The sequence below is a fragment of the Anguilla anguilla genome, chromosome 9 (assembly GCF_013347855.1).
Source record: "Anguilla anguilla isolate fAngAng1 chromosome 9, fAngAng1.pri, whole genome shotgun sequence".
Taxonomy (NCBI): domain Eukaryota; kingdom Metazoa; phylum Chordata; class Actinopteri; order Anguilliformes; family Anguillidae; genus Anguilla; species Anguilla anguilla.
Genome location: NC_049209.1, coordinates 19,668,216 through 19,682,353, shown reverse-complemented (window position 1 = coordinate 19,682,353; position 14,138 = coordinate 19,668,216). Strand labels below are relative to the sequence as shown.

Here is a 14,138-nt window from a genome sequence, read left to right as displayed (position 1 = left end):
CGGTCTCCCAGTCCATGTAAGATCATCAGCAAATCCCATATAGTTTAGTGTGTATTCAGAACCCTTTGACCATTCCAGATGTTTAGGTTTCTACTACCAGTCTAGACTGCTCCATCCATTAAAAACTGAGTGGGCAAAATACTACTTTATCTCAGGGTGAAACTAATATTTTGTGTAAACTTTATAACTTATTTCTGTAACACCTTGATATGTGTCACCTTGATATGCTGATAAAAATAAACTTAAAATTGCTTTTCCAATCTATTTGCAACTTTGATCATTGTGAAATAAATAAATAAAAGAAAACCTAACCAACTGTATGTTTGGCACCTGAGGCAAGTCTAATTGGCTGTTATACATATACAATTTGCTTTGGAACCCCAGAGATATTACCCTTTGGCAGTAATACCATTTCTATATCAAGCTTTATTGTCACTAATGCAAAAAGAAGCATTAAACTAAAACAAAACACATTTGTGTGAAAATCAACAGTGTTTAATATATAGAGGAGTCATCACAAAATAAAAGAGTTTGCAAAGGAAGCCAAAGAAAGTGAGTCAAAGAGACAGAAAGAAAAAAAATGATGTTTGAATTAGATCCCAATGGACAGCGAGATCATTATTTCTGCTGGTTTGATTATTGCTCAGTTTAAACTGAGGCTTATTACTACAAAATGAGATAAGCCAATTTTATAAAATAAGCCAACAGTAATATAAGTCAATAAATGATTCATACACTTGTGCATTTTGCATCACTTTTGAAATTGCAAACGTTTTCCAAATGACCTGCATTCCCAATGCATTTGTTAACAAGATTCTACTGTATAATGCAGTATGTATGAATTACTGTCATACTACCATTTCAATAGTACATTTGTCAGACCGCTTCCACAGAACTGTGTTCACACACTAAGATCATAGCCAAAAGCTTCAATAGAAAATAGAAAAACGGAAACACATTTCAGTTGTCATTATTAACTCGCAAAGCAGAATTAATGTTAGAATCAGTAAGAAAACACTGATAGAAATCAATCAGTCCTCTGTGTATCAGTCAGTCCTCAGACATCAATCAGTAAATATCAGTCTGTCATCTGTAGCCTGCATTATTTCTCTGTGGTATCACTTTGTCTTTAATATCAGTCAGTGCATGGTCCTGTCAGTGTGTCCTTTCGAATTAACGTAGTCTGTTTTTTTTGTCGACCTGGCTTGATGTTGCGGGTTTGGGTGGAGTCATGTGAGGAGGGGGGGGGGGAGTTTTATGCACGGCACTTCCCGGTCTCTTTCTCTCCATCTCTCTCTCTCTCTCCATCCCCCTCTCTCCCCCCCCCCTCCCTCTCTCTCCTGGCCCCCAGCAGTCAGTCTGTGAGGAGATGCTGCAGGAGCTGCGCGGGATCATGCTGTGCCGGGACAGCCTGCAGCTGCGGCGCAGGAGAGGGGTGGGGCTCCTGCGGGCGCGGCCCCTGCTGCTGGAGGACCGGCGAGCCCGGGCGGCGGCCGCCGGCCTCAGCAACGGCATGGTGTGCGGGGCCTCGCCCGTCCCCGAGCCCCTGTCCCACAGACTGGCCCAGGAGGCGGCCCTGGTGGCCCGGGGCTGCACCCACATCCGCATCTGCCCCGAGTGCCGCCGCTTCCAGGGGCTACGGGCGCGGCCGGCGGGGGCCGGCGGCGCCTCCCCCGTCCACAGCGAGGGCAGCATAGAGTGGGAGAAGGCCACCAACAGCAGCGAACCCGAATAACCCCCAGCCCCACCCCACCCCTCCTACCTGCCCATCGGACGTTTCCTCTTGGGGGTGAGGTGAGGTTCAGACATACCCGCAAGGGCCGCTTCGAGCCCCTGGAGACTCGGCAGTGACTCCGTGGTGTCTGGGACTCTTTTGGGTGCAGGGGTTTAGGTGTGGACACACTGCCTGCTGGTGAGAGGGGAATCTCAGCTGACTGAGGCAGCCCCTCTCCCCCCTCCTCCTGGAGCTCTACACTAGGCTCACTCTGGGGACTGGACTGCACAGGTGCAGCGAACTATGCAGAAATCTTATTGCTTTGTCGATATTCCTTTTATAAATTATTTTTTATCATGTTTTGTTGTTATTGTCACTTACTGTTGTGGTTATAAGAATCGATATCATAAACTAATTTCTTTTTAAAAGAAGTGCACTAGGAGATACTTTCCCTTGCAGAATTTCTGACAGTAAACAGAAGGGGAAATTATGTGCATCTCAAATCAATCCTTCAGTGGAACACATTTTAAAAGGTGCCAAGATAAACTGTGCCAACCGACAGTGAACAGAACATTAAAAACATGCACAAAAAAAATGTCCCCCTTTGTTTAATTAAGGTTTTCTTTTTTGGAAAAGGTCTTAACACTTTATCTGAAAGACAGCACTATTCCATGTCAGAAGTCACAGGGGTAGAAAAAGAACTTTAATGGTTCTCTTGTTGTCCAGCAACACAGAGCTCTTCTCCCATTAGGAGGTGTCCCACCTGAAGTTGCAGCCTCTGTATCAGTGTTCTGCACAGCACAAATTCAATCTGATCACAACCTGCAATTCCTCACTTCCTGGATACCATCTACAATACACTGATAGATGTAGGAACTGTTTGGTTTGGTTTTGTTTCTTTTGAAATGATTTGCATTGTTATATCACAGATTCTCAATAGTAACCAGATGGTGACCTCCTGCATATCCTTACATCCTCTGTACTTCCTCACTCTTGGAGGTTCCAGCACAGATTTTATATAGATCAGATATTTAGTATTCCTACCTAATAACGGTATGCCTCCCTACCACTGAAGCCAAAACATTTTCATTTGACACAGCCTTTGAATACTCGTGGAGAGGCACAACCAAGCACAATACTGTTCCAATGGATGTTCTGCACTGTAATGTAGCATCAGAAACTTGTGTTGCAAAATGGTACCTCCTGTTGTTGAGCAAAGAGGGTGGAAGGAATGCATGACCTGACCATCTGGTGAGTCTAAAGAATCTGTGGTTCCAGATAAGTTTCCAGTGTTAAACCACAAATTTATGAATATTCTTAAAGGGACGCCCAAGGACAGAACATCCAGTGGCGACTGTTTTGTCCTTGGCCATGCCCGTAGATGAATATTCATAAAATGCAGCAGCTTCTTCCATTACTCGACTGTAGAGAACTCAACTGCCTTAGAAGTTTCTGATTTAAGAAATTATTTGGCCAAATGGAATCTATTTGGCTGGTTCCAATGACAAACTCTTGCAAGCACGAGTTCCAAGACCTTTTATCGCACTGCCACCGCACCCCTTTCAATTTGATGACTAAGAACGTGGTCAGAAAAATGCGTGAAAGTTGTCGGTAGACACAGAGGTACCATAGCATTTCTTATGTTTTGAAACAAGAATCTTTTCTGCCCATTTTAGCTGAAACACCGTATTATCAGTGTGACATCGGTCAGTTCGGGAGAACGCAGGTAATCACACTCTGCGTCAAAGAGTGTGCTGCCACGTGCCATGTTTTTAGCTAGTTTTTGTACTCACCGCACAACTTGCACAAGCACACTGTAGTATCTCTTGTGCAGTCAGATGGGAAGAAACCCCTGCTTTGCCTGGCCTATGGCAATAACATGTGACCCTGTGAGGGTGCTGGCTTAGCCTGGCTACCGTTGCCAGTGGCAGTTAGGACTCCATTTCAGCCCATCTCCACACTAAAACCCAGGGGTTTTTTTTAGCACGATAAGCCAACCAGCAGCTTTGTAAGAAGCTTTTTTTTTTTTAAACTGCATTTGTGAATTTCACGAAAAGGTACGGCGAACGCGTACAGACACGCCGAGAATCCCTGACAGTCGAGTTCTGCAGCGATCAGCGTCTCTTCATCGACACTGACAGGACGGACGCTCTCTCGCAGAGCGACTTGCATAGATTACATTTTTCCTCTTAAAAGCTACATGTTTAACTGGTGCAATTCAACTAAAGCAGCTTGCTCAGGAGAACGACCACAGCACCCCAGCTGGGAATTGAACCTTCATCCTTACTAAGTTACAAGCCCAGTGAAAGTTTCCTCACAGTAACCCATTGTTAAGGAAAGCGGTAGCAGCACAGGAAGGAATCAAGGTGACTCTCTGTCAGGGGACACTTCCTGCATTTCGCTACTGGGGCGGGCACTGCTGACGGTATGAAACAAGCCTCTGACTTTGCTTCGTCTTTCGCCGAAGCGAAAACAGAAGTAAATTGGCTTTGCTTGCCTTTGTCCTCCCGCCCCGCGCCTCACTCACATATTGATCGATCGCCCACGCGCCAGACGGTTTGGGGGGGGCTTCAGCCCGCGGGTGTCATTCACGCCGGTGTTTAGCGGCGTTCCTGAAACACACCCCCCCTGCGGGGACACGGTCAGGAGGGACACGCCGCGGCTCCGTCTCAGATACCCTTCCCGATTGGTCGGCAGGCCGCTATCTCAGCCAAGTGTCTTTGATAGCGGGGGAGACAAAGGGTGAGCCAAGGTAACCGAAATGGGAGTGTGCCACCGCCTTCATGTTACTCTGGATAAAAACGCGAGCATTTGCCAGCATTAGGTGGGTGTCACCAAATTTCGGGTTACATTTCTGCCCCTGCTCCCCCACCCCTGTCATTAACAGTCACAATTTTATTCGATTTTTAATTTCTATTTTTGACAGAATAAAATATACAGCAGAGCTTTCTGGGGGTGCTGTAGAGGGAACATGCAAATTACAGAATGGAGATCCAGGCACAGTTGCAGAACTACACATTTAGGATAATTATCAGTTAATAGCAAGTTTTAGCTTCCCTTTTTGCAAGCTCAGAAGCATATGCTGGGGTTTAGGTGCAGATAACTTGTAATCTTCTCAAATTAGACAGATCCTCAAATCAAGTACTTGTTATCTTAACAATGAGACTTTAAAAAAGTGAAATTTCATGTGCTGAAATTTAAGTATGTCAAGTGTTTGGAATTTTAATCAGTTCTACCCATTCATTTTCCTGGAATTTCTTTTACGCTGGGTAACTTCTTAGTTCATGCCTTCTAAATGTTTATATTTTCGAAAGTGACTCTTTGTGCAAAACATCTTTTACCAACGGTTTGTTTATTCCTTTCTCTGTAATAAAAGGAAAACAAAAAAACTTTCAATATAAACCTATTGCGGTATTCAATTTCAGTATAGCCGGCATCTCCTCCTCTCTCTAGCCGTCACTGATAATTGGGGAATGAGGCTTCATGAACCCCGTACCTGGTGGAGCCGCCGTGCACCGTTACCTGCTGTTCCAACCAATCAAAAGAATACGCCGCTCACAGCAGAATCGATTGGCTCACATCGGCTCGCTAATAACCTGACAGCTCTGCCCGTTAGGGGGGCACATGAAACCTCTGCCCCGTAGTAGCTGTCAGACTTGTGTTTGCATTATTCAGACTCGATGGCAGGATTTTAGACTGCTTCTGTGCTGCAGTGCTTTATGTTGTACGGTAATTAGACTTGTAAATCCTCGAATCAAACTGGTGATGCTGCATTGAGGTCTTTGGAGTCAGGCTTATTGTAATCATGGTAATTATTTAAATGCAACCAGACATCTAAAAACACTGATAATGTTCCAAATGGAAAATCTTTTCTCTTTGCACATCAAAGTAAATTCCTAAAAGCAGTCTTAAAGCGAAATAACCAGCTTAAAAACAAACTTTTTGAACATGCATTAAGGAATTCTTAATGGTAAATAATAAGGTACTTCCAACAAGCTGCTAGATAACTAAAGTAAAACTGTTGAGTAACTACAGTATGATGTTTTTATTCATAGTCCATTTTGAGTATTTAAGTTGGCTTTCTGCTTGTTTTTTATTACCCCTGTCCAATCACAATGTACATTATGTGCAAAGTTACAATAAACATTGTTAACGGAAAGCATGCCTACATACAGGGTTTATATTTACTGGGAATATTTAAGGTTTCGGTTCGTTTTCAACAAAAAAGTTCAAATAACTGAAAATTCCAAATGCCAAATTGAGATGCTGCACCAAATTCAAAGGCTTGTTTATGTTTAAAATGTATCCAGTACCAACTGATATAAAGTCTGATGGCTAATAAAATCACCAGGTCAGTTTAATCTAGAAGTAATCAAAGATTGACAGAGTTTTTTTAGTTAATACAAATGTATTCATCTTTTAATTTAGCTTTTAACATGCATGAAATTACTGGACATATCTGGTGTAAGCTCAGTGGGTGAACAATGTTTGTTTGGAGTTATTTTGGTTTTCACATGAGCATAACACAGACAAAACAAAAACATCTGCAAACTGACCGCTACAAACTAGCTCCTCCAATGAAAAGAGGAGCCTGACTATCTATCGTTTCAGTGCACCAACTGACAAAAAGTAGTACCTGGCCGATTTACCGCTGCGTGATACACAAGTGTTGTCCGTGGTTAAAATCCCTACTGCACACTGGTTGAATTCATATCTCTTTGAAATAAAGAGCTTTATTTGGACTACGTGCCATTTCGTTAATAAATATGATGAAAAAACGAGATGTTGAATTAACTCAGGTGCAGTACAGGCTTGTTTCAGGCTGAGCGTAGTCACAGGCCACATCAATATTTATTGACAAACCATATGAGTCGATGATTATATAACTGAATAGCAGACACTGTTGGCCTAGCAGTTAACATATAGGGCAGTTATACTGTGGGTTTACTAAGTAAATGAACCCAAAGCACAATGTCCAAACATGCTACGGCAGTACCAGTCCTACAATTTTGAAGTCCAGTCTCAAAGTCACCACTTTACACTACACAGAGCAGCAATCACACTTTCAATTTCATCTAGAACAATCTAGAGCATCTAATTGTGTCATGTGGTTTTGGGGCCCAAGCAATGTCATCGCATGCGCCAAAGAGAGCACATGCTCATCTGTGGTGTCTCCTGAATCAATAACAGAAGTCATGACAATGAGTAACGATAAATACATTTGGGCATTGCAGATTGCGGAATTAAAAAAAGGGGAAAAAAAGCCTTTTATATAAAACAATATTCCTCCATAGCTGGATTTTTTTGAATTGGTGTGGGCTCCACTGGTATGTTCAGAAAAAGGACCTTGTGGAAAAATAACAATATAAAGACCCACACCATCCATCCATCCATTATCTATACCCGCTTATCCTGGGCAGGGTAGACCCACAGCAACAAACCCCACAATGTTTTAAATGCGTTTACACCCAACTGCTTCCGACAAAGCTCCAGAACCATTTTATAACGCAAGTGTCCAAGTCCAGTCTTCCTTCCTGCCCCTAAAGGACAATATTCACAGGCATTGCTAAGCAACAAAATATTCACAAGTGCACCCTGGGTGGCGTGGCGGCAGGAAGTGGCGGCTGGTGCGCTCATGGCTGGTCCTGCACCGGTCGCCTCTTGGCCCCTTTTCCCCGGCTCTCCCTCCTCCTCTTCTGCCGGCCCCTCTGCCCTTCTTCCTCTCTGAACTGGTGCCTGAGAGACAGCGGAGGAAAGGGAGGCGTTCATACCGCAGGACTCAACAGATCGCGGCACAGAGTCTCACTCAGAAGGGCTTTAATAAGCTTCTGTCATCGATCATTCAGGGGATGTTTTCTTTCGTTTGTGAAAAATCCCGACAAAGGATAAGAATGCTCACCGTGACTGCCACCGCCTGCCGCTGTTCCACACCCGGCCGAAGGAGGGCAGCCAGTTGGCGTCGGTCTGGGAGCTGTGGTCGAAGTTGGCCCCGACGCGGTTGGCCGGCAGCTTCCTCAGCTTCTCCTGCTCCTCTGCGGGGGGAGAGAGAGGGGGCCACAGAGCGCGCGGTTCAAGGTTCGAGCCGTTCAAGTGGGGTTAATGGAAACCCTCGCGCAACAAGCTGTACAACTGCTCTCATCTCCGTAAGGGGGTATTACGTCGAGTTTACTTTAGGCAGGGGGAAACAAACGGTGAGAATCGAGCATCGAGGTGCAAACCACCAAAACAATCAATTCCCACAAACCAGCTCTGAATGGCGTCAGCCATCTGCAACAACTTCAGCTTCAAGCACCATCGAGCTTTATTAAATCTAGGAGGGCAACCACCAATTTCAAGCTCTCATCTGGCCCTAACCAGCAGCTCACTCCCCTGCGTGTCGACACTCTCCGTGCACTAGCGCACAGCAAATCCCTCTCCAAGGTCTCCAAGGACTGTATCCAGAGCTGCTGGGTCCTCTGTGGTGTGCAGGTGCCTGCATTTTCACTGCTGCCAGCTTAGGGCGAAGAGGAAGGACTATCAGAGGAAAGACCAGCAATTACACGGTTTCGGGAAGATGGGAAGACCTGGACAGATTACTCATTCTGCACACAGGAGATAAAAGCCATCACTCCGTTTTAGCGAAGGGATACAAAACAATTTGTCTGTTCTAGGAAGGGGAACAAAGTGATTACTGTTTGAGAAGAAGGGGGGGGGGGGGGGGTCAGAGTTATTCACTTTAGTTAGAGGTGAAGAAAGGACGGTAGTTACTCTGTTTAAGGAAGTCCTGTAGGGACGGGCCGATCTCTCGCTCCACCGCTTCCGAGCCACCCTCCTGGGGGTCATCCTGTAGCCAGGGCGGGACGGCACCTGCAAAAACAGGATTAGTACCCAAGAAATTAAATTTAAAAGATGGCCGCAAGTAAATACGTTTTATGTGGTGTAAAAAGAAAAAACAGACAATTACCAGTATGAACATTTCCACCATCCGAAGAGTCCTATCAGGCAGAAAACACAGAAGCCTCTTAAAACAGTTAAGCATAATGTGCAATAATATAGTTTTAGCATTAGCATCAACTGTTATGGGATGGGAGCAATCCAGCAAGAAAGAAACCCACTTCTTTAATTTGTAACTTATCCCATGTAATCACATAAATCAATATTGGCATTGTTGAAACGCAGCCTCACGTTACAACCCAAATACCTGATAACCGATGAAGGTCAGGCCGTTCCGGAGTCCTGGTCCCTGGCTTTCCTCCGCTGGGTGAATCCAGCTGGGACCGGCCTTATCCGGGGGCCCCTGAGAAATGAGGGGAGCGCTACCCACCCCCCCCCCAGACATGACCTCACGTTAAGAAAGTAAAAGATGCCAACAACTGATGCACATTCATCTGCGCAGGTCAAAGGGGGGCAATTACCCACAACTTCATCTCGAGCACGGTCTGCTGTAAGCCAACCAATAAGTGATCAGTCAGTTAACCTGTCCACTTCCTGTGGAGGAATTCATATCCCTCCGCTCACCCTGTATCAGTGACAATTTCACCGAAGCCAAATTTCCCCTGCCCCCCCCCCCTCCCCTTATCTGCAGTACGTGCCTTTGGTATTTTAACAGTAAGCTGCCAGACCAACAATCTGTTTCCTTTCCCAAGGAACAGCAGAACCAGAGCACTACAGCCAAAGCCTTTTTCCAGAGTAGAATCCTAGCTAGCTAGAAATGCTGTTCACACCCATCTGCCATTTCAGCTTTCCAAGGTAAACTCGCTCATTTATTCACAAGTACAGTCATCAGCAAGTGGTAGCATTAACAAGTATGCAATTCTGTTTTTTCCGTCCTCTCCAGGGGAACAGTGTTGCTAATCAGTCTTATACTGAAGGGGAAACATATACTTTAGTTTGACCAACTACTAACATAGATAACATTTCTAAAATTGATAAATTGCAATTGTGTATTCTGTGCAGCGTTAGCAAGACAGCCAATGTTTATCATTGTTCACAGCACCATGCAATGACCTGTATTTATGGGGGACTTAAAAAAATTATGCAGGATTTGTACTTGATCATACAGTCCCCATCATTGAAGCGCAAAACAGCACGAGGAGATATATCAGAGTGGTTCACGTATCCCCTAGGTGGGAAGAGAGGAAAGCAGGCTAGAGCCTGATTGGGCAGTCTTACCTGGCTTCCGTGTCATGTGACGTGAGCCGGCTCTGTCCGTCAGACTGATTCTGCTCTGGCTCAGGCTGGGTTTGATTCAGGAAAAGTCAACAGTGGATGCAAGTGTTTCCCCACCCCCATTTTTACAGCTTTCAGAGGTGCCAACATTGCAGAGATGAAAATCTAAACCACAGGTGTGGAAAAACCACAAGTACAGAATAACAACCACAGCACATGCGTAGATGCAGTTGCTGGATTATTCCATTTGGCAGATCTGTAGCAGGTTCTGCTGTCAGAAAAAACAGCTTTCATGAGGGGACAAATACTAGTTGACAAAACAACTGGCAACGTGTTATATAGTAAAACTGGTAGAGTGTCAGCTGTCAAAATGACACTCATTTTTATTTAGACATTGAAAAACCGACAACTGGCCTGTTCTCTGTACTAACCCTGACATCTTGTTATCTCAATGTACACCTTACGAGAAGAAAAACTACACTTCTGTACCTACACTGAACTTGCTTGCACATATCAGCTGTTTCTCATGAATCACTGGTAAGAGTTATGACTTTTCTAATGACTAATGAGCAGACATATAAACAGGTTAAGTTGCTATAGCTAGCTGGTCAAACCACAGCCATGCAGCAGTTCCAAATCTGTAGTTGCTACAGGCAAAATGCAGTGGTTGGCACCTCTGATATTTACCATTTCTATATGCTATACAAGATTTTATATTACACACATATACGTTATATTTACACACACAAGCATACATGCGCGCGCACACGCACAAAACAAGCTTAATGACCTTATTTCTCAGTTGACACAAAAACTATCAGAAGAAATGAGAATCTCCGGGGCTCTGTGTAACATGGACAAAGAGGTCAGTGGTTCACCATGATGTGGATACGGTTCAGGGTCATCCTGGCAAAACAAACCTCAAAAAGGGACTGCAGGACTTCCTGTCTGTGTTGCTCTTGAGCTCGGATGTAGGCGGCTTGCTGGAAAAAAGGACAAAAAAAGTGAAAAATACAGAACAAATTTCACAAGAAGCAAGAAATTGTCATACACACCCCTAAATTCTACACAGCACAGTACAATTCTATGATGAAAAACTGCCATGTGTATTGTGAAATGAGGTATTGCAATCATACCTGCTTTAAGAGCACATCTTCATTCTCTTCAAAGGCATCCAGGGCTTTAGCCACCTCAGTTTTAAACCTGTGAAAATAAAGCAGGATGGGTACATAGCCCCAACATGTCCGTTAGGAAGCATCTCCTAAAGAACCTTCCCTATTTAGTTTTATCGAAGTAGCCTAGCAGGTAATTGCTGGCCAGATCCAGGAAGCAGTGAGTTTCCTTTTCTGCATTGGACTGCCCAACAGTAATTTTCCTTTTGATTGCTTTTTTTGCTTTTCAATTCATCAGGTTTCATTTTGTAATTTCAGTAGAATCACCAGAGGGATTGTACTGCATAAATAGTTTTTACGATGACACATTACTTTCTCAGTCCATTTCACTTGGCCTTACCGATTTATCAGCCAAAAACAAAAGAATTACTTCATTGTGTCGATGCACCATTTAGGCACCAGTTCCCTTGCCAGGAATGGTCATCAATTATGCAGTCCTTAAAGGAGTACACCATACATCTTAATGATGGCAAGTCACAATGCAAAAGGCTCTTCAATTGGCCAAAATATAATAAAACAAACCACCTCCCTTTGGGTGCTCAGAAGGAACAGTTTGCTTGCCGAAGCCTCAAGAGATCAAGTCAAAATGTTATGCGTGGCAGTGGTAGTAGTAGTAGTAGTAGTAGTATTGGTAGCACTAGTGCTAAAAGTAATGATAGTGGTGGTAGCAGTATCTGATGCAGTAATAGTCAGAAAGGTTTATTATAGCAAGTTTTTATGAGTTCAATCATGCTGACCATTGTTGCTCTTTGCTACTGGATGGTTGCTACTTGACAAACATATATTTTATCTGTAGCTGGGAGTTAATGTAACAGCCACTCTGAGGTATATGGTTGTGAAATTTTGTATGTCTACCTAAACTAAAGGAGTTAGGCCTGGAAGAAGGAACAATGAAAACACAAACAAGAAAAGATTCAGCAGAAGAATAGTTTACACCTTCATCAAGCAAAACTAATGAGCCATTCAACAACCTGACCACTGGTGATGGCTGGTGATGTCTGCAAACATCACCAGTGATGAATGTAGACAGGACATTGCACTGGATTTTTTTCCTCGTTATTTGTGATAATGGTAGAGAAGAACGCACATCAAATTAGTTAAACAGCAACAGATACCTTTCAATTTCCTCTGGGGTGAACAAAAACTTCTCTTTCAGTCTTGGGTCTGCCTTGTTCTCCCACCAAAATGTATTTGTGTTCTTTTTGTGTTGAGGGCTGGAAAATGACAGGTAAATAACAGATGTCAGGAGAGGTACGCCTAGTTTGACCTTAATTTAGTCAATATATTATTTTCAGCTCCCGTAGCAAGTCACTCTGTCTTTAAACTTGCAGTAAATAAATCATTAGAGAATACAAGTAATGCAGCAGAGTTTCTGTAATGCACAGAATGAAAGAGTCATCGATGACCTAAAAGGGGATAAACTTGAGAAGACTCACGTGGCCATGTGCTCCAGCAGGCCTCCAAACAGCACTGTAATATTACCATTGGACACGTGTTTGTGCACCTCCAAGCCACAGCAGTAGCACCAAAAGTTGCGCTCATGCTCAGTGCAGTCAAATTTCTCGACCTGTGGGCTCTTGATCGTCCGACGTGCTTCTTTCACCTGAGGGAGGACCAAAGTTGCTAGACAGCTGCAGTGAAAGTGCACTATATGACCAAAAGTGTCTGGACGTCCCTTGGTCTGGGGCTGTTTTTTTTACGGTTCGGGCTAGGCCCCTTAGTTGCAGTGAAGGCAAATGCAATGACATTCTAGACAATTCTGTGCTTCCAACTTCCTGGCAACAGTTTGGGGAAGCCCCTTTCCTGTTACAGCATGACAATGCTCACGGGCATACAGTGAGGTCCATTTAAAAATGGTATCGTCAAGATCGATGTGGAATAACTAGACAGGCCTGCACAGAGCACGGACCTCAACCCCAACCAACAACTTTGGGATCAACTGGAAAGCCAACTGAGAGCCAGGCCTAATCACCCAATCAGTACCCGACATTACTAATGATTCTGGCTGAATGGAAGCAAATCCCAGCAGAAGTGCTCCAACATCTAGTATAAAGCCTTCCCAAAAGAATGGCGGTTGTTACAGCAGCAAAGGGTAGACCACGTCCATACTAATGTCTATAATTTTGGATGGGATGTTGGATGTCAGGTGTCCACACACGTTTGGCCATGTAGTTTAAATCACGTCAACACGGGGATATCATCCCTCACCTAATGGTCTGGTATGGATAGATGATTCGTACTGTGTTCAACCGAGGTATTCCGGATGTGTTCATTTTATTTGCAACTGAGACTACACTGATAACAGTAGCCTAAGTAGGCTGTGTTACAACAGTTCCGACGAACCCACGTCGCTATGTAGCGACATCGGTCTGCAAACTCAATAAAAGTGATTAAGCTAAACAGTGCCCATGCCCATCATTATATCTGCATGTCAGCCGAGCGGAGAACAGCAACTTCACCAAATCGGATCAGTCACTGCACAACGGAATGTAGCTAGCGTTCATGCGTTTCGCCAGCCCAAGCGATGCTGATAACCAAATTATTTTATTCTACGTAGCTGGCTAACTTGGGATTGTAACTAAGAATTACTCACCTTTTCCAAAAATTTTACGAGGACAACTTTAAGTTTGCTCTGGTGGCTTTTTCCAAATATGTGTTTTTTTCCAGAGAAAAACGTCTGTCTGCACACAGCGCAGTGAAAAGCACTCATGGTTATTTCTTTGTTTGTAGCTACCTAGGTCCTTCGCAATAGCCCATAGCCCATGTATCGTCTCGCTTACTTCAAAATACTGTGCTCCCAAACCAAGACTGCTAGCCAGGTGAGTTAAATTATTTGTCACCCGACAGCTAACTAATTCACCAACAGAAGCGATCGTTGTAATATTACAACATTACATTTCCGGCTTCGCTTAAAATTTATCAGGACCGCTCTGAATTACACTCCGGTCAGCTGTAGTCAAACATTCCAAAAAAATTTAGCAGCTGCTAAGCTAGCTACGGCTTTATTAGTGTTGACTTCCGACATTCTCGGTGTGCTTCGCATGCTATAAACTTTGATCATCGCCCCCTGTCGCCTAGGAGGAATCAACTCAAGCGTCATTTAA

The 14,138-nt window shown here is 44.0% G+C and overlaps 1 protein-coding gene and 1 pseudogene across 1 annotated transcript; one reads left to right on the top strand and one right to left on the bottom strand.

Moving 5' to 3' along the window:
• Positions 1-5,116, top strand: part of LOC118235721 — a 308,484-nt pseudogene extending 303,368 nt beyond the window's left edge.
• Positions 5,117-5,788: 672 nt separating this feature from the next.
• Positions 5,789-14,130, bottom strand: cenatac (centrosomal AT-AC splicing factor). Its single transcript, XM_035433399.1, has 11 exons — positions 13,628-14,130; positions 12,471-12,637; positions 12,150-12,248; positions 10,999-11,065; positions 10,783-10,845; positions 9,866-9,930; positions 8,895-9,009; positions 8,658-8,688; positions 8,462-8,560; positions 7,614-7,746; positions 5,789-7,450 (listed from the first exon to the last, which is right to left on the bottom strand). The coding sequence occupies exons 1-11, from the start codon at positions 13,742-13,744 to the stop codon at positions 7,348-7,350; spliced, it is 1,059 nt and encodes a 352-aa protein (XP_035289290.1). The 5' UTR covers positions 13,745-14,130; the 3' UTR covers positions 5,789-7,347.
• Between the last annotated feature and the right edge of the window lie 8 nt (positions 14,131-14,138).